Source organism: Carettochelys insculpta, chromosome 18 (assembly GCF_033958435.1).
Source record: "Carettochelys insculpta isolate YL-2023 chromosome 18, ASM3395843v1, whole genome shotgun sequence".
Classification (NCBI taxonomy): domain Eukaryota; kingdom Metazoa; phylum Chordata; order Testudines; family Carettochelyidae; genus Carettochelys; species Carettochelys insculpta.
The window spans coordinates 27,641,200-27,658,865 of NC_134154.1; the positions used below are offsets into that span (position 1 = coordinate 27,641,200).

Sequence of the window (17,666 nt, forward strand, 5' to 3'; positions counted from 1 at the left end):
AGCCAGCCTTACAATACTGCTACCCCTACAGAAGGAAGTCGGATTGAAATGTCCACCAGGCGCATCCTTACTTAATGATCATCTTGAGCCACATTATCAACTGCCCAAAGACTCAGGAACTGTAACAAATCTGGCTCTGCAGATTCAAAACCCTATGATTTAATAAAACAGATTTCTTTTGGTGTGTTATTGGTAACACCCTTGGTGACAAATGCTGAAGTATTTTGAAAAATCCTGTTTTTCTGACAATGGGTGTCTTTGCTTCCCTGCTAACTAGCACAGCTTGGAAAATGGAATATCACGTTATCGCCTGTGATTAGTTTCTAACCAATTAAAGTTCTCATGAACTGGCACAAGACTACCACTTCTGAGTGGTAAACAGTGCAGGGAAAGACTCACTTGATTAAAAACGCTGCACACATTTTAACTAACAGCAGAAGCCACTGCTTGTCAGCCACTCTGCGGTTTTCAGTGCCTAACTTTCAGCAACCAGAAGGCAAAATTTAGTCTTTTTAAATGAATTTTTAAAACTAAACAAAACATACAAATATTTGTATAGGTTTTAGTGTTGGGAAATCTTATTTATTTCATAATACCTACTTGTGGGCTTATTTGACTGGAACATTGACTTTTAATTAAAAGTGAATGTAGATTGTCACAGTATTTGCTGGAGCTTGTCTCTCTCCTGAGAGATGAAGAATGATGGCCTGTTCATTTAGTTAGTTCAACAGCAATAAAAATCTACTGCTGGACTGCTTTATCTTTACTCTGTTGTTACAGATAGAGAGTATGGATGCTAGTTAAGCTTTTTCTCGGGCATATTTTTTCCTTCAAGTTGCACATCTCTGTTTTATACAGTGACTGAGAAAACAAACTCCTATCACAAGATCTTTATTTTTATAATCACCATGTCACCATATTGCCTGTCACCCCAGAAAACCTTTTATTGCTAAAAAAAAAAGTATCTTGAACTAGTTTCCATCATCAGGTTCACTGTATTTAGTGACTTGACTTAAACCCTCGTACTCCAGGAGGAGCACAGGTCATCTACAAATCTCCTCTACTTCACTCTGTCTCGGGACAAAACTTCTAGCTGACTCTAGGAGTACCCAAGTTGATCAGCAGACCTGCTCCATGCTGTCTTTTGCGTTTTCCTCGTGAGTTCCATTTGAGAGCTTGACGGACTATGCTGCATGTTTTTCTGAGAGTGTGGTCTAGACATCCCCACTTTCTTCTCTTGATTTGACCTAATGTCTCTTAAAACATTCTTTTCTAACTCTGACACCCATTTCTCCAGCAAAACCAAGCAGAAGACTTCAGTCTAGAGCATGGGTGTCCAACCTTTTGGCTTGCCTGGGCCGCACTGAGTGAAGAGGAATTGTCTTGGGCCGCATATAAAATATATAATATAGTTAATGTATATAAATCACATAATAATGTTAAAAGTTTACGATCTTGTGGGGCCGCATCACTAGCTGTCCAGGGCCGCATGCGGCCCACGGGCTGGACACGCCTGGTCTAGAGTTTTCTGCATGGTGGTTACTATGGGTACATGAAACAACCCTAAACAAGGCAGGTGACCAATGTTAATGAGTGAATAGATGATACAGGTCTGTGCAAGTGTATCAAAACCCAACTGTTTATCTAGTGTGTTATTTAGATAAAGGCATATATAAGGTGACGCCATTGTTAATGTGAAAGACAAGCCAATTCTTTCAGGAAGAAAAGCCAGATCTTTTATAAACAGCAGGAAATAAATGGAAATAAATGTAATGGTTCAGAATCGCTAGTTAGCTGGACAAAATGCAAAACCACAATTATGCATGTTTAAACTGGTCTGGGGACTCTTTAAAGCACATCTGTTTGCATAAAAAAAATCCATGGTCTTCAATGCTGCATCCATAAGCGCTTCAGAGCTTGGCCCTGTTTAAATTTTTGAGTCACCCTGTTTTTAATTTAACCCAAAACAGGGAAAATTCTTTTAACTGGTCATGCCTTAAACACCGTTTAGTTCATGCTGAGGGTTTTCTAGCTTCTGTAGATCTAGAATATGGGTTTCGAGAATTAGACAGTCAACTGCCAGTTCTATAATATGGAAAGATAAGTATCTATGATTCCCACACTTTTCAGTTACTGGGAAATAAAGCTTTGTACTAAAAGCACTACACTTTTAATTTCACATATCAGGGAAGAATTTGGACCTGGCAGACATCAGGAAGGATTCACCCTATGCCCCTCACTCACAGAATTGCAACAGACCAGGTGCATGGTGAGGGGGGGAAAGGGAGAAGGTTGTGGTGCCCAACTTTTGTTGAAGCATCAGGAGTTAGCTAACACTCTAGGCAGGATACAAGTCTGAAAACTTGATGGATAGCTGCTAATGCTAATAATTCCTATGTAACCAAACTCACTACGTCACCATGCTTGATATAAGACACTTTCTGACACAGTCAAAACAAGAAAGCAGTCAAGTAGCACTTTAAAGGCTAACAAAATAATTTATTAGGTGAGCTTTCGTGGGACAGACCCACTTCTTTGGACCATAGCCATATGAGAACAGACTGAATATTTAAGGCATAGAGAACCAAAAATAATAATCAAGGTTGACAAATCAGAAAAAAAAATATCAAGATGAGCAAATCAGAGAGTAGAGGGGTGGGGGAGGTCAAGAATTAGATTAAGCCAAGTTTGCAAACTCTCTGATTTGCTCACCTTGATAATTTTTTTTCTGATTTGTCCACCTTGATTCCTGTTTTTGGTTCCCTGTGCCTTAAATATTGAGTCTGTTCTGGTATGGCTATGGTCCAAAGAAGTGGGTCTGTCCCACGAAAGCTCACCTAATAAATTATTTTTTTAGTCTTTAAAGTGCTACTTGACTGCTTTTTTGTTTTGATAGTATATAGACTAGCATGGCTTTCTCTCTGTTACCTTTCTGACACAGATGTGATTCTCTAATCACCACTAAATACCCGTCTTGAAATACCAGGGCTCCCAAGAACTACTGCCTTCAAATAATACCCAGCCCTCATTCTCCCAAGGTAAATCAACTGATTTCCTGGCAGTTTACTCTGTGTATTGGTGGGGCTCTTTCTATGAGATCTTAAACACAGAAGCCCTGTCTGCTCTTTGTGGATAACAGTCCCCCATTTCGTAAGAATAAGCCCTGTAATTTTGCAATGGACTGCTTGGCTCATGTATATTGTGTTCCTTAGGAGTTTTGGGTGAGTTTTGGAGATAAGAAAGATACAGAAATAGAAAACTTTGATATAGTTGTAACGGAAGAGACGTTTAGAAACACAGCTCCCCTAATTTATGACTGCAAATTACTATTCAGCCTCCCTCAACTTTCCATGAACTTTACAGTTCTTGAGTCTTATTAGTGCACTTTTCTGATGAAAAGCAAATTTTGACTGAAAGCGAATTTTAAATTATTTCTGACTGGAACATTTACAGTTTACATTTAATTTGTTAGTTCTACGAATCATCCAGTTGGGGAAAGGAAACACCATATACATAATTAACTAGACTGTGTGAACTTGGATGTTTGAATCGCAAATATTTGAAGTAAATATTTGGAGACTGTTCATATTTGGGAGAAATGCTAAGTACAAACCACTGCATCTTTTTGATTCATAAATATATCAGGCTTTAAAATCTGCTAATCACCAGAAAAAGAGACGAAGCTCAATGAACAAATTATTGTTGTGAATCATTTGTTTGGCAGAAATGTAGCACTTTAAAGACTAACAAAATTATTTATTTGGTGCTGAGCTTCTGTGGGACAGACCCACTTCTTCAGATCAATTTCCTTCGGAGATGAGCTTTCATGGGACAGACCCACTTCTGTCCCACGAAAGCTCATCACTGAATAAATCATTCTGTTAGTCTTTAAAGTGCTACATTTCTGCTGCTTTGTTTTGTTGGAGTACAGACTAACAGGGCTACCTCTCTGTTATTGTTCAGCAGAAGTTAGGCTAATGCTTACCACTTTACATTTATTTTTATTTGGTCAATTTGTGCTCTCAAACAGAGTTGCACAGTTCCCACTAAAATCAAGAGAAGTAGCATGTGGGTAGCTGAATGAACAATTTGACTTAATAAAACTCAGCCCTTATAACCTCTGAAGTGCCTCTATAGGTTGTTAATCCTCACAACCCCTTTCCTTCATCTCCTGAAGTAGTCTTATTCTTGTTTCCATTTCTCCGACTGGAACACTCCTTCTGAGAGGGAAACTGACTATCCAAAGAGTCAGCGTTGGAACTAAAGAGTTCTTGGAAGTAAAGAGCCCTTGACTCAAACCAAGCAGGCACTATTTAGCATTATTCATGCATGTGAAGGGGAAGGATTAAAAATCACTGAAAGCACACATGCTTCCTCAATCAGCGCATCATTTCAGCAAAACATGCCCATGGGTTGTTTATTCATCTACCCCGCAGTATTAAACATTTGGTTCATTCTGTTAATAATAAAAAGAGAATGGGCCTAACAATGCCAAGCCTTCCTAGTGGAAGGCTCATGCCAGCACATCTGTTTTGTTACATAAAACAGGATTTACCCTCAGGGTAACAAATATTCAAGTTTAAAAAAACAGAAAGGCAGAATCCTTACCTCTGGGGATCTCACTTCATTTTGGAAGACAGCGTATGCAATAAGGGAGCTGGAACCTATAACACTAAGAAAATAAAGAGCAGGTTGGTTTGGACTTTGTTTCACTTAGTTTGTGGCTTGCTATTCTCTTTACTACTATCTTATTAATAAGAAAACAAGAATTGATATGAAATTCCTTTCTTGGGTTCCAATGAAAGGGAATTAAAGGGTGTCAGAAAGCTTCAAGCAATGGGCAGGGAAGGCTGTCCTTCCTGACTTTTGGTTACTAGTTTAAAAGTCTCAGAGGGGTCAGACTGTATTAGCTTCACAAGACACAAGCAGTCCTGTAGCACCTTAAAGACTAGTATTACCCAATAAATGAAAGTGTTAGTCTTTCAAGTGCTTTGGGATTGCTTGTTCTCAGTTTAAACCAAAATTACTGTACCTTAAAGTGGCCACGACAAACTGTATCCATTGTAGAGCTGAATAAACCTGGGGGGGAAATTTGAAAAGCAGGTGGTAAGTGCAGTTGTAACATTCTCTGCAATCCCAGGTTCTGTCTCTAATAAAAATGGCTAAACTGTGGTCTCAACTCTACTCCAGCTGCAGCAGGGCAGGGCACTCTCTGGGCTGGCTAGCTGAACCCCTCCAAACCATGTTTCTACCTTATAAGTGAAAGAACCAGGGTTTCCCCGAGGTTTCTCTCTGGAAGGTTTCCTTTACCGTGCCCTGGTAACACGGAGCCATTAGCTGACTGGCTGGAGACAGAGGGAGGGAGCAGCTGGGAGGCTGGAGAAAGAGGGACTGTAAAGATGGAGATGGGGGGTGATAGTAGGGAAGAGGCTCTGCCCCAGGTGAGGTGAAGCCGGCGAAAGCGCCCGGCGGGATGGCCGGGGAGGGGCCGCAGGGGCGACGGATCAGAGGCTGGCTGAGAGGACCGGCTCGCTAGAGAGCACGGGCAGGGCAGGGCAGGGCAGGGCAGGGGAGCTGGCCCTGCTCCCTGGGGGCTCCCAGCCCGCAGTCCCCGGGCCTCGCTCGCTCACTCACCCCCTGCCAGTCCCCGTCCAGCCGGGTGACATTGAGCCCGGCAGCCTGTGTTGCGAGGGCCATCGGGCGCCGGCCGCCCCTGTCCCGGGGCGCTGCGATCTGCCCTAGCCGGGGAGTCCCTGCCCTGGGGCGCTGCGCTCTGCTCCAGCTCGACTACTCCTGCCCGTCGCCGCGGGCCACGGGCGGCCCTGGGGACCCGCGGGGCAGGGCTGGGCCGGGGCGGGGGCTGCGGGAGAGAAGGCGGGCGGTGCAGAGGCAGTGTCCGCTCCGCCTCCTCGGGCTCTACCCCTTGCTCCCCCCCGAAAGCAGCGCCTGCAGCGCTCCGCTCCGCGCCACGCCCGGCAGGCCAGGCGAGCCCAGCAGCTCTGAACGCGGCAGCTCCCCTCGGTCGCATCCCCGGCACCTGTCTCCGCGCCAGCCAGAGACTCTGGGAGCTGCCCGGCGGCGCTCTTCCTTCCTCCTGTCCTGGCCTCAGCCTTCCCGAGGCCGGTCCCTGCCTTCTCCACCTTCTCGGGACATGGGGCGAGGTCCGTCCTTCACCCCGCACTGAAACGTGGCTCCTGCACCTTGCAGGGACAATCGGCAGGCTCAGGACCATCGCGCCCCCAGGGACAGCCGTAGGGAAAGCCAAGGGCCCTGCCCTGCAGGGAAGGATGATGGAAAGCCAGGAGACTCCGTGGCAGAGAACTGCACCCTGGGAAAACCAAGAGAGCATGTTGGAAACGTGCCCCTGGAATTGAACCTGGTCCGGGAGCAGCAATGGTAAGAGCCCAGGGAGAAGGAAATGGTTAAAATCCCAGCTGGCTGCTTTAGTCAGCTGACTCGAAGTAATGATGAGACTGGGGTGGAAAATTCCCACCCAGAAGGAATCTGAAGCCATGTGAGTTTCAGCCTGTGGAAGTTGCTCGGAAGTGGGAGATGAGAGGGATTGCTAGACCTGCATCTCAGTAGGCTCCTTCAGTTGTCAGTGCTTTGAGGGCAGGGACTGTTTGTCCTATGTGTATGGGAAGGGTCTACTCAATGAGGTCCTGACCCTGACATCTCCTGGCATTCCTGCAATAGAAGAATTTTCAAGACACTGGGGCACCCCCTGGTCAGAGGTGTGGTGGTTTAGGCCCAACCCCGAACAACTGCCCCTGGGAATAAGGCAACTACATTCATTTGAGGATCTGCACCTGTATGCTCCAACAGCTCCCTATCTCCTGTCGGCCTCTTGGGTTGCCAGTCTGCAGCCAGGCTGATCTGACCAGTGCTTCCTCCAAAACATGCATTCAGTTTTGCCTCACTCAGTTTAGATCCTCCTCCTGCTGGAGGACAAGTGGCCTTTAGGACCATTACAAGGGCTGTTGACATTTTCCACCTTCTTTACAGGACTGCTGTGCTCACAAATCAGCATTGCAGGAGACCAGGGCTATGGTTCCCTAAAGAGCTAGTCTGCACTAGAAATGGTACAGCGGTGGTGCATTTACTGTACTACATTCTCTCAGTGGCATAATAAATCCAGCTCCACAATGGGCAGGAGGTAGGTGGGAGCAGCTCTCCTGCAGACAGAGCACTGTCCACATCGGCGCTTAGGTTGGGGTAACTTAAGTCGCTCTGGGGGGGGGGGTGGCTTATTCTAACCCCCAAGTGACAAGTTATGCCAAAGTAAGAGCTGTCATAAACTTGGCCTATGATTTGGGCCTATTTTGTGTTTACAAAAGATTTATACAGAGCCAGTCCATGGTACTTCTACCTTCACCTGCTTCTGGTTAGCAGTTAGACGTATTTAATTAGTAAATATCTGGATTAAAAGCTCCTGAGGTGGGCAAGAACAGTCCACTATACAATGGATTTAGGTGGATATTTTACGGCAGAGTTGGGCAAAATGGGGAGACAGGCCCCCTCCGCAGGGGCATGACATTTTGAAAGGGGCAGGGGCACAGCATGACTGACAGCTACATCTCAGGTTCATCCATCTAATTAAAAATATTAAAATATGTTACTGTTTTTGTGTATTCATATTTACATGCTGATTAATAAAATTTTTACATTCTACATAGTTATTTTCTTACACGTGTCAAAAGGCATTTTTTTTTCACGTGAACATAATGGAATTTCCATCAGTTTGGAGCACATTAGCCAGGTTGGGAAGGCCCTGCTAATTGCAGGGACAAAAAGTGGGGCCTTATGGAAAAGCTTGCTCACCCCTGTTTCAGAGTATAGAGAAGTGATACAAAAGAGCTTGTCACTAACTGAAATTCCTACAAGTGTCCTCACCTCATCTGTATAATGGAAGGATAAAGGCACAAGGAACAACAAACAGTGTGGTTCTCCCCATAACTATTATGGAAGTACAGAAAACATTAAGAATGACGTTCACTGCAAAAGGTCAGCACAAGGCTCTGTGCCCATTTAAATCAAATGGCACCTCTGTAGGATATAAACAATACACAGGCCTTGTGCTCCTTCCCTGCACAGGAGGGAGTTTCACCGGGTGAGAATGGGAAGAAATAGCCAGTCCAACCTTAGGAAGCAATCTGATGAATGGGATTGGAGGGGGAACCATAAAAAGGAAAAGATCAGCCAGTGGTGATGAAATCAAGTTAAGTAACAGGTTTGCTGCACTGGAGAATCAGGAAGAGAGGGAGACAGAAGAGGGTGGTGAGGGAGAAAAAGAAGGGAAACTAGTCCGTTAAGAAGAGGTGATGAAGCCAGCTGGGGGGCAGAGCCTAAGGAAAACGGGGATGATGCACACAAGACCGCTTTCTCTGCATACGTAGGACAGCAAATACCAGGGAGTGTGAAGCACTGTTGAAGCTAAGGGACAACAATGACACAAGAACAAATAGATATAAACTGGCCATGAGCAAATTCACACCAGAAATGAGGCTGTTTCTAACCACCAGGTGGCTGAGCTTCTGGAACAGCCTCCAATAGGAGCTGTGAGGGAAAATAACTTTATTAACTTGAAGTGGGAGTTGGACAATTTACGAGTTACCTGGCAGAGTTGCATGTGATGGTAGGGCTCAAGAATGTTGCATCTCACTGTTATGCCTCAGGATTTCAGATGCCACTGTCAGGGACCAGGAAGGGATATTCTCCCCCTCCACCAGTGTATGCTGGAAGCTTTCTTTGTACGTCCTTCTTTTGTAGCATCACTGATAGCCATGCTGGAGGTGGGATCTTGGGAAGTGGGCCAGGGTTCTGAGGTGATACTGAGCAATCTCCCGCTCTCTCAGGTGCTTGGCTGGCTGGTTCTTGCCCCCATGCTCAGGATAATGATTGCTGGAGCTAGAGCTGGAGAGCAATTTCCCCCCATTTCAGGCTGGCAGTGATTCAGAGAGATGGTTGCCTTCCTTTGCAGTCTGTGAGAACAGGTCACTTGCCAGGGTTATCCGGCATAGCTCAGTTCATTTGTCTTTGCAGGAGCCTCCAGGGAGACTGACAGAATTGCTGGGTCCCTGCACAAGATATGAGAGCCCCAGTTCAGCACTCTCAGAATGGGTGGGGGCTGGGGGTTATCCTCCACCTGCCAGGTCTTCAATGCTGCTGGGAGCCCCAGCCCTTTTGAATCATTGGGCCTTAAGACAGTCACCACTTTTGTGTCCCCTTCCTGTCAGGCCTGGGAGACTGACACAATGGCACACCTTGAGCTCTCCTGTTCGCAGCTTGTAACACACTAACAGTCCTCTCTCCTGTGGGCTGTAGGACCTTGGTTTCATTTCGGTTGTTGGGTGCAGTGTTTGGATGCTGGGCTACAAAATACAGAAGCTCCAGCTAAACAATCTAGTGGTCCCTTCTGGTCTTAAACTGTATGACTCCAAGGCTCAGACCCTCCTTCTCGCACCTCTCTTTTCTGCCTTTCACTCAATTCCCTGCACTTCCTTCGGTTGGCCTGGGCCTGGTCTGAATGGCTGTTGTAAAACAAACTAGGCCTGAGCACCTTAGGCTCCTTCTCCAACATGCACACCTTACATGGCTCTTCCCCGGCTGCCTTCCTAGCGGAGCAGACCCACAAAGGTGTTCTAGGTCCCGAATTTCCCCTGAAGCCTTTGGTGGCTCTGGGACACGAGGCCCTCCCGGAACCAAAACCACTTAACTCATTGATCCAACTGGTATTTTCATCCAAAGTGGCGCAGGGGCTCTTCAGCCTCCAGTGCCCCACGTGCTGTGGCTAGTGACAACCCCCCTAGCCAGGGTGACACAAGCAGGACACACAACACAGCCATGTCCTCATTTGCTACTGCAGGGGCTGAATGGATTTGTTTAAGAGTTCCCTGAGGCGGGGAGTTACAATCTGCAATCCCCCGTCAGTTAGAGCCTCGGGACGAATAACCTCCGTCCCCTGCGGGCTGGGAAATAAATCCTGCAAAATACAGGAGCGGTTCCTAGCCTAATTCAGCGGGGTCACCCATTAATGCTCCCAGTCCCCGCTCAGCATCCCCGCGCGCGGCTGCCCGCCGAGCCAGCCCCGCCCGTTCACGTTACCATCCCGCCCTCGCCGGTGTCACGCGCTCCGAGGCAGGGACGCGGGGGCGCACGTGCGCCGTCCCACAGGGCTGCGAGGGTTGGAAACGGCTCCTCCCGCCCTCAGCCTCGCTCTCAGTCTGGGCGGGCAGTATGGGGGCGGTTCCTCACGCCTCAGCCTCGCCGGGAGCCTGAACTAGTCTCCGCGGGACGCCGCCCCTGCTGTTTGCGCGGGCTCGGTGGGCGCGCCCGGGCTCTGAGGGGATGGACTGAGGCCTCCCCTCGACGAGACGTGGACGAGAAGCGCTGGGCAGTTACATCCCCGCCCCCTCAGGGGCTCGCACCGCCCCCACCCCGCTGTGTCATGCGCATGCGCCACACCTCAGTTGTTCCTCCTTCCCCATCCTCCGTGTGCAGCGCGGCGACTGGACGCAGACAGGTGTAAGGGACCAGTAGTAATGCGCGTTATCTTTATTAGCAGCACGCCCTGTGCACCCCGCCCTGCACTCCAAAGGCAGCAAAGCCTCCCACGCCAGTAGATCAGGCTGAGCCCTATTCTGTGTCCAGTGCCCAGAGTCTGGGCAGGGGGGTCGCTACAAAAAAAGAAATTCTGCCCAAGCTTTGCAGCTCCAGCTCCCTGCAGAACTGCCGCCACAGCCCCGCTGTGTGAGGTCAAACTCTTCCCTCAAGTGCCCACAGGCTACGTCTATACTTACTGGGAGACTGGCCCAGGCAGGATCTATCACAGAGGGTTTGATTTTATGCAGTAAGTAGGGATGCACAAAGTCATACCCATTCAACCCTCGTACTCATTATCGCTAGGAGTAGCAGAGGTTGACTGGAGGGTTTTTCATGCCAACCTCCCTCTATGAGGACAGTCAGATAAATCTATCCTAGGTATATTGATTTCAGCTCTGCAGTTGTAGCTGGAATTGCGTATCCACGATCCACTTTCAGGTCTACTGCAGACCTGGCTTTAATTCTCATAACAGGAGTACCTTCCTTTATAGGGGGATGCCCTCAGTGTTCAATTTAGCACATCACTGCAAGGCAGTCTAAATCAAATCCCAGCAGATTGGCCACCATTGATCTTCAGGTAGTATAGATTTGCCCCGAGTCTCATCCTTGGCAGATCCTGTGTTAAACTCTTTGCATCTCTCTCAGGAACTACCTGCGTTTCCTGGAATGTTTCCACAATGAGCATCTTTCCAGGTCAATTTTTGGAAAGTCAGCCAAAACAGTTTGTTATTTCTCAGAACAAGGCTTACAAAACAAAGTTGTCTAGCCCCTGCTAACTTTGAGACCATTTTTTCTGAAGAGATTTTGCCACAGGGATGCTATTTGGAAATTGGAGGTGAGAGAAATTGGGAGTGAGAGCTGGTGAGTAAAAGCCAGTTGTGGGTAGGAGCTAGAAATCAGGGGAGAAACTAAGAGACACACTGATACCAGAGAAGGAGTTGGTGGAAGTTAGATCTTGGCACCAATGTACAAGAGGTGAGGAAAATGGGGGAGGAGAACAAAGATCTGAGAAAGCGCTAAGGAGCAAGAGAAAACTAGGACTTGCTGGGGAAGCATTGGGATGAGATACCTGGTGAGCAGAAACTGGAATAAAGAACCAGCCCTGAAGCACAAAGGGGTAAACTTGGAGAGAAGTTATATACCCAGTAGACCATACTTTCCTCCAGAGCCTAGGATAGAAATCAGGATTCCTAGATCTCACTCAGAATCCTGGGTTACCAACAAATAAATACAAAATTCACTGGCAAAGTGTATCTTTCACTTCTAGTGCTGATCCACAGAGAGCATGACAGCCTGCTAATTGCTATCACTTACTACATCTGTGTGGTGGATATCAGTTTCGACCCTGCTGCCAAATCATGTGGATGACAACATAACACTACATGGTAGGATTTCCGCTTGTTCTGTTTGCTTTAAAAAAAAAAACAAGACACCTAGGAAGTTACACATGCAAAAACTACATTAAAAGATGATTAAGATTGCAAAACCAAATACTCAAAAGTTAGGAACTACTAGAATTCAGATTGCCTGTACAACTTCAATTCAGCCCCAACTGTGCATGTGCATTTTAAGATAGTCTTTAATTACATGATCACATGTTTTTTCCCCACAGGACTCCTACCCCATTCAGTGCAGAGGCAGGACAGTTGTGCACAGGCAACCTGAATTAGGTAGTTTCCTGAATTTCTGAGTGTTTGACTTTGTAACCTGAAGTCTATTTTTAATGTATTTTTGTGTGTTGTAGTATTTATACACGAATACACAGACATTTCACTTTAAGAAGTGATTGTTTGAACCCCCACTACAGAATACTGTCATTTTTCAAAGACAACATGCCTTTTTCTGAATTTTCTAAAGCACCAAGCACACAAGAAGGAATTCTGCTGCCCTCTGGCAATCAAATGGAAGTTTGCTTGCATAAGGAGAACTGGATGAGACTTTAGTGCCAGTATTTCACAGCTTGTACAAAGCTCTCCAGCCAATTAAAGCTCTTCTTTTTCACTATTCTTCTTTTGAAAAGAGGAAAGGATGTTTAGGCTCTTCTGGAGCTCGTCCTTCTTCCCATCACTCATTTTGTTCTTCTCAAGCAGTTTTGTGATCCGGACAACTTCATTAGCAGCAAACTCTTCTCCTTGCTCTAGAATTTTACTCATGATTTTCAAGTACTGTTCAGCCCATTTCTTCTCGGTTTCCTTGGCTTTTGCTAAACTCTCCTGCCCCTGTTTGAGAAGAGCTTGGCGCTCTAACTCTGTAGTGGCGCTCACAAATTTGCCTGCCAGGATGTCGTACTCTTGTAGACAGCCAGGCATGCCCAGATAGATGCCTTTACTCTTCAGCCAACGTTGAATAGCACTGGCTTTTATTTGGCCACTGTAAGGTAAGGGATTGTCGAAGTCCCCATCCTGGAACAAGTAAAAAACAGGATAGCTGTCCTTATCCAACTTATATTTTTCGCCCAGCTCTGTGTTCAGTTTATCACCATAATCTGTGAACAGAAACAAAACAAGAAAAGGATCAGTACATTAATCAGAGAAAAAAATAAGTCAGTAAGTGGGATCCTTTCCTCTGAAAAATAATTAATATTAATGTTTGTAAGTACAGCGCCCCCAGCATTCTCTCTCTACTACAAATTGCCCTAGGATGAAACAACCCAAAACTCCAGCAAGTTCACTAGCCTGCTTGCAAGAGTAACCGTTGTTGACTGCTTCAGAGGAAGATGCAAAATCCCCTTAATTTATTGAACTTTGCTTTACTCTATCACTGATTTTGTCTATTAGCCTTGGGATGGGATGGAGTGATTCTTTCCTGATCTGCTCAGATTGGTTTGTAGCCTGAAGCATACAGACCGATATCCATTGTACTTTTGGGCCTAGCTGATGTCCCTGCAGCTGCTGTTCTTGTTGAGATTATGCTATATGCCAAGCATATTTGTAAGATGACAGCTGAAGAAACTTAAGTCCCATGTGAATTACTGAAACTAGAATATGAATATTAAGGGATTTCTCTTATGCTAATAAGGTATGAAGGGTTTGTGTTTAGGTAGACTTCAATGCCTAGTGACTTATGCCAGCCGAGGGGCCTATCTACAAAAGAGGCAACAGCAGGGCTGATGCCAATTTCATCTGCATTGCTTATACAACTCTTGGCTTTTCTCCCGAGACTAACGATAGCGACTTCAGTCTGCACCAGTTGTTATGCGGATGCCTCTATCACAATGTTGTCAGCAGTACTCCCTAGAGTGAGCTAATCATGTAATGCTCCTTTGCTGGGACCAGAATTATGGCTGAAACAGCTCACATAAGGCATATTCCATAGAAGTGGGCCAAGAGGCTAAGAAAAGGCCCGGTTTCCCTCTGGTCAAGAGGAACTGCAAATCAACTTTAATTTTATAACTGTGCTAAGAGGCTTTATTAAGTGGTACAAATGGGTTGGGGGTATCCAGCATTCCTACTCCCACTCCTCATGAAGCTGCAAGGGTGGTCAGCTCTACTATTAACCAGCTAAAAGCAAAATTGGTATATCAACAACTAAAAATGAAGTTATTTATTCTTAGGTTCTTCCCCACCCAGTCATGCCGGGCCATCTTAATTCCTCTGTGACTTTTCAGCATGCCAGCTATAACAAAACCCTGCTAGATCAACGGGCTGGGTGACTTCACAGTCCTTAAGAGGTTGATTTGTACCATTTTGTCTGTTTGTTCCCCTACAAATGATATATTAGTGTGATTACAGCTCACCTGATATTCCCACTTCAGCTATGAGCAGATCTTCACTGGAAGCTGAGCTTTCTGCTAGCTTTTTGAATTCATCTTGCTTCTCTCCATAAGGATACTGGGTGTCAAATTTCACCAGGACATACTTATTCTTTGGAATCACCTAGCAGAAGGGAAAAAAGTCCAAAAGATTAATGAAGAAATTATTGAATACTTCATAAACATGCAATTTACAATTATACAAAAGATGTGATGACCAGTTTTTACTTTTCCTATGGAATGATTAAGTGAGAGGCACATTGGGGGAAATTAGTTTAATTAAGCACATCACTGTAATAAATGTTGCCTGTCAATGCAGAGGGAAGAAGCAGAGGGGCTCCAGCCCAGCAGCAGCCTCCCCACCCATTTAATGGTTTACCAGTTAAACTTAGCACTTAACCAGTTAACTCATTAAACAGGATTTTACATCCCTAGCCCATGCCAGAGTTACTTGTGTAGGATGGATGCTTCCTTAGATGTTCTGAGAAATAAGTTCAATGAATACTGATACTGAATCAGTCTCATTACTGCATGGACCTATACAGTAGGTGCTTAGTATTCCTTCTCACCAGTGTGGATTGGAAGCTTTAACCATGACAGCTCTCAGTTTAGCTAGTTTTCTTCACTGCCAGTTCCTACAATATAAAGATTTCAACTTCTGATAAAAAAAAAACGAGAAGCACCTTATAAACTAACAGATTAATTGGAGCATAAGCTTTTGTGGGCAAAGACCCACTCCCTCAGCTGCATCTGACAAAGTGGGCCTTGCGCGCAAAAGCTTACGCGCCAAAAAAAATCTGGTCATCTTTCAGGTGCCACAGGACTTCTGGTTTTTGCAGATACAGACTAACAGGGCTCCCCTTTGACACAATTTCTGATCCATTTCCCTTCCTAGTTCTAACACCCACCCACTGTGGTTAAACATGGCCTTTCACCTGCTAGAAACTTAAAATCTTTAAATAACAATATTCCACTTTGTTAATGGAGTGGAAAAAAATCAGGAAGGTATTTCCATTTCTACTGGGTTCTGGAAAATCCTTTTCCGCAACCTACGTGTGGTGTTTAAGCTACTTGCTGCCTTTCCATGCTGGGGGAGAGAGAGTCTGTACTCATCTGTCCAGTGAGCTCAGGGGCAGAGTTTAGGGCGCTGGGACTGCCTGCATAGCTCACCCACTGGCTGCTAAGAACCATTAGACAGAGCCAGAGCCTCAGAGCCATGCGAGCAAATACGCACTAGGCCGTTACATACGGGTACAGCAGAGGGTGGTTCTGGGCCTCCCTGCTTGTCGGACTACCGCCTGAAAAGCTAGGACCCCGCCTGGGGACGGGCTCACAATGCTCCCTTCGGCGATGCGCAGTGTAGGCAAGGTAGAGGTGTCCCGCAGTGCACCTGCGGAACAACAGGTGCATTGAGGGACAGCCGGGGAGGGAGCGCTGCACTAGGAGAGCTCTTGCGAAGTGCTCAGGACTCCGCCTGCCCCCGCAGGGCCGCTGCCCCCTTGCCACGGGCGAGCCAGCGCCTCGGCGAAAGCGCCGACCACGTTCGGATGTCATTGAGACACTTGGACTCCTGGGATTGGCCAGCTGCTGGGGCCGCCTCTCCCCATTGGTTACCTCGCTCGGGGCAAACTCTCGAGCCATCCAATAGCGGCGGCCCGCTGCAGCGTCTGAAAATGGCGCTTGCGCGGCTGCCGGAGGGCGGGCGCTGCGCGGTGCTCGCCGCCTGCCGAGCCCCCCAGCCCCAGGTCTGAGCACGCGCTTCCCCCACGTTCCTGCTGCAGCGGCCCGACACCTCGGCTGCAGCGGCCCCGTATTTTCAAATCTCGCGCCGGGCGCTTCCCGGCTGGCAGGTCCTCCCCACGGCCCGCTGCCGCCTTGTGCGCGCCCCAGCGCCGGTGCGGCACCTGCCCGAGGAGACGCCGAGAAGCCGCCCGGCGGCAGCCTCCCCCCTTACCTTGTAGAAGGTGATGACATCCAGGGGCAGGGAGCCCTTGGTGTGCAGGGCGCTGCCGCTCTGCCAGGCGAGGGCGAGCCAGCAGAGCAGCAGGGAGGAGAGCGAGGCAGCCCGGCTAACAAAAGCCATGTTGGGAAGGATCTAGATGGCGCGGACGCGCTTTGTGCGGCTCACGTGACCTAATCAGTTGTAACAGGCCCCCCCCCAAAAGGGGGAGGGAAGCACGGGAAGAGCTGCGGCGGTAGAGCCACGTGTAAACCCTTCCCCTCCCCCGGGGCCGGACCGGCTGGGAAGGGGGCGGGCGGGGCCTGGCAAGCGACATCTGGGCAAGCTCCGACTGGCGCCGTCCTGCCAGGGCAGCACCTCCATTTCACAGCCCAGCGACTGGCCTTCCTGCCCTTTTCCGCCGAGCGCCGCTGGCTCCTGCTCGTGGGCCCCGGGCCACAAGCTGCATGCAGCCGCCTTGTTAACGTTAATTAGCCTCATCTCTCTGTGGCCCAGCTGGGCAGTGCCTGGTGTCTGGTCCGTCGCTCGGTCCCAGAGCAGGGGCTGATCAGAGGAAGTCGATTTAGTCATGTGAAAAATGTTTTAATTGGTTCTGCTTGGCCCCTGGACTCTCTTACGGAACAGATTTGGACCAACCCCACATCAAGTCAAGAGTAGCTCTGAGTTGTTTTGGTAATTAAGAACATATATGCGATCTATTCATTACAGTGGGAAGCACAGAAACACAACATACGGTGCTGGTGTCACTCCACTTAAACCCATTATAGCTAAATTATAAGGAAGGGCAGAGCTGTTCCCACCCCCCAGTAAAAAGCAACCCCCCCTCAACCAGTGCTTACCTTCCCTACTACATCAAGGGCAGCCCTCGGGTAGATAAGGGTCTAGCATGTTTGGGCATTTTTATCATGTTATTCAAACTGGTGCCCCGGTTGACCTGATGTTAAAAAAATAGCACTGGCTGTGCCAGAGTTTTGTCTGGAGTCCAAGGCTCCCCACTTCTGCTGCTGAGCTGGGGATAAGCACCAATGGTCTATTTTTTGCTAAAATTTCCTAGTGAAAAACAAACCAACCCTTAAATTAGTCATCCCTAAATTACAGTACAGCGAGCAACTAGAGGGCGCGCTTACAGATCTCCAGAGAGTTGCCTGGTAACCTGGTGCAAGCGCCTATCCTGGTTTTCAGCAAGTACATTATAAATAAGTAAAATGTTAAATATTTTACTGGTTGTCCATACAAACAGTTGAAGTAGTTGCCAAAGGAATGTAAATGACGTGAAGAGTAGTCTGTGTGATAGTGAATGGGACCACCCTTGTTAAGATGGGGGTCTATAGTAGGGTGACCACATTGCCCTAT

At 47.3% G+C, this 17,666-nt stretch overlaps 2 protein-coding genes and 1 non-coding gene across 5 annotated transcripts in view; 1 reads left to right on the forward strand and 2 right to left on the reverse strand.

Annotated features, from left to right (window-relative positions):
• The window catches only part of TMEM116 (transmembrane protein 116), a 28,748-nt gene extending 21,537 nt beyond the window's left edge, over positions 1-7,211 (reverse strand). For 2 of the 3 annotated variants that reach the window (XM_075012612.1, XM_075012611.1), the window contains exons 1-3: positions 6,038-7,211; positions 5,033-5,079; positions 4,609-4,672 (exon numbers count right to left, since the gene is read on the reverse strand). In XM_075012612.1, the coding sequence (XP_074868713.1) occupies positions 4,609-4,672; positions 5,033-5,079; positions 6,038-6,514 (588 nt within the window). In that variant the 5' untranslated portion in view covers positions 6,515-7,211. Of the gene's footprint in view, positions 1-4,608; positions 4,673-5,032; positions 5,080-5,634; positions 5,882-6,037 lie in introns of those variants that run through there. The other variant, XM_075012613.1, reaches the window with a different exon arrangement.
• Positions 3,385-3,444, forward strand: LOC142022909 (small nucleolar RNA SNORD44). Its single transcript, XR_012648072.1, has one exon. It is a non-coding gene; the product is annotated as a small nucleolar RNA SNORD44 (small nucleolar RNA).
• Positions 7,212-10,534: 3,323 nt separating the features above from the next.
• Positions 10,535-16,562, reverse strand: ERP29 (endoplasmic reticulum protein 29). Its single transcript, XM_075012526.1, has 3 exons — positions 16,308-16,562; positions 14,339-14,477; positions 10,535-13,087 (listed from the first exon to the last, which is right to left on the reverse strand). Exons 1-3 carry the CDS (start codon positions 16,434-16,436, stop codon positions 12,585-12,587), a joined length of 771 nt encoding a protein of 256 aa, XP_074868627.1. The 5' UTR covers positions 16,437-16,562; the 3' UTR covers positions 10,535-12,584.
• Between the last annotated feature and the right edge of the window lie 1,104 nt (positions 16,563-17,666).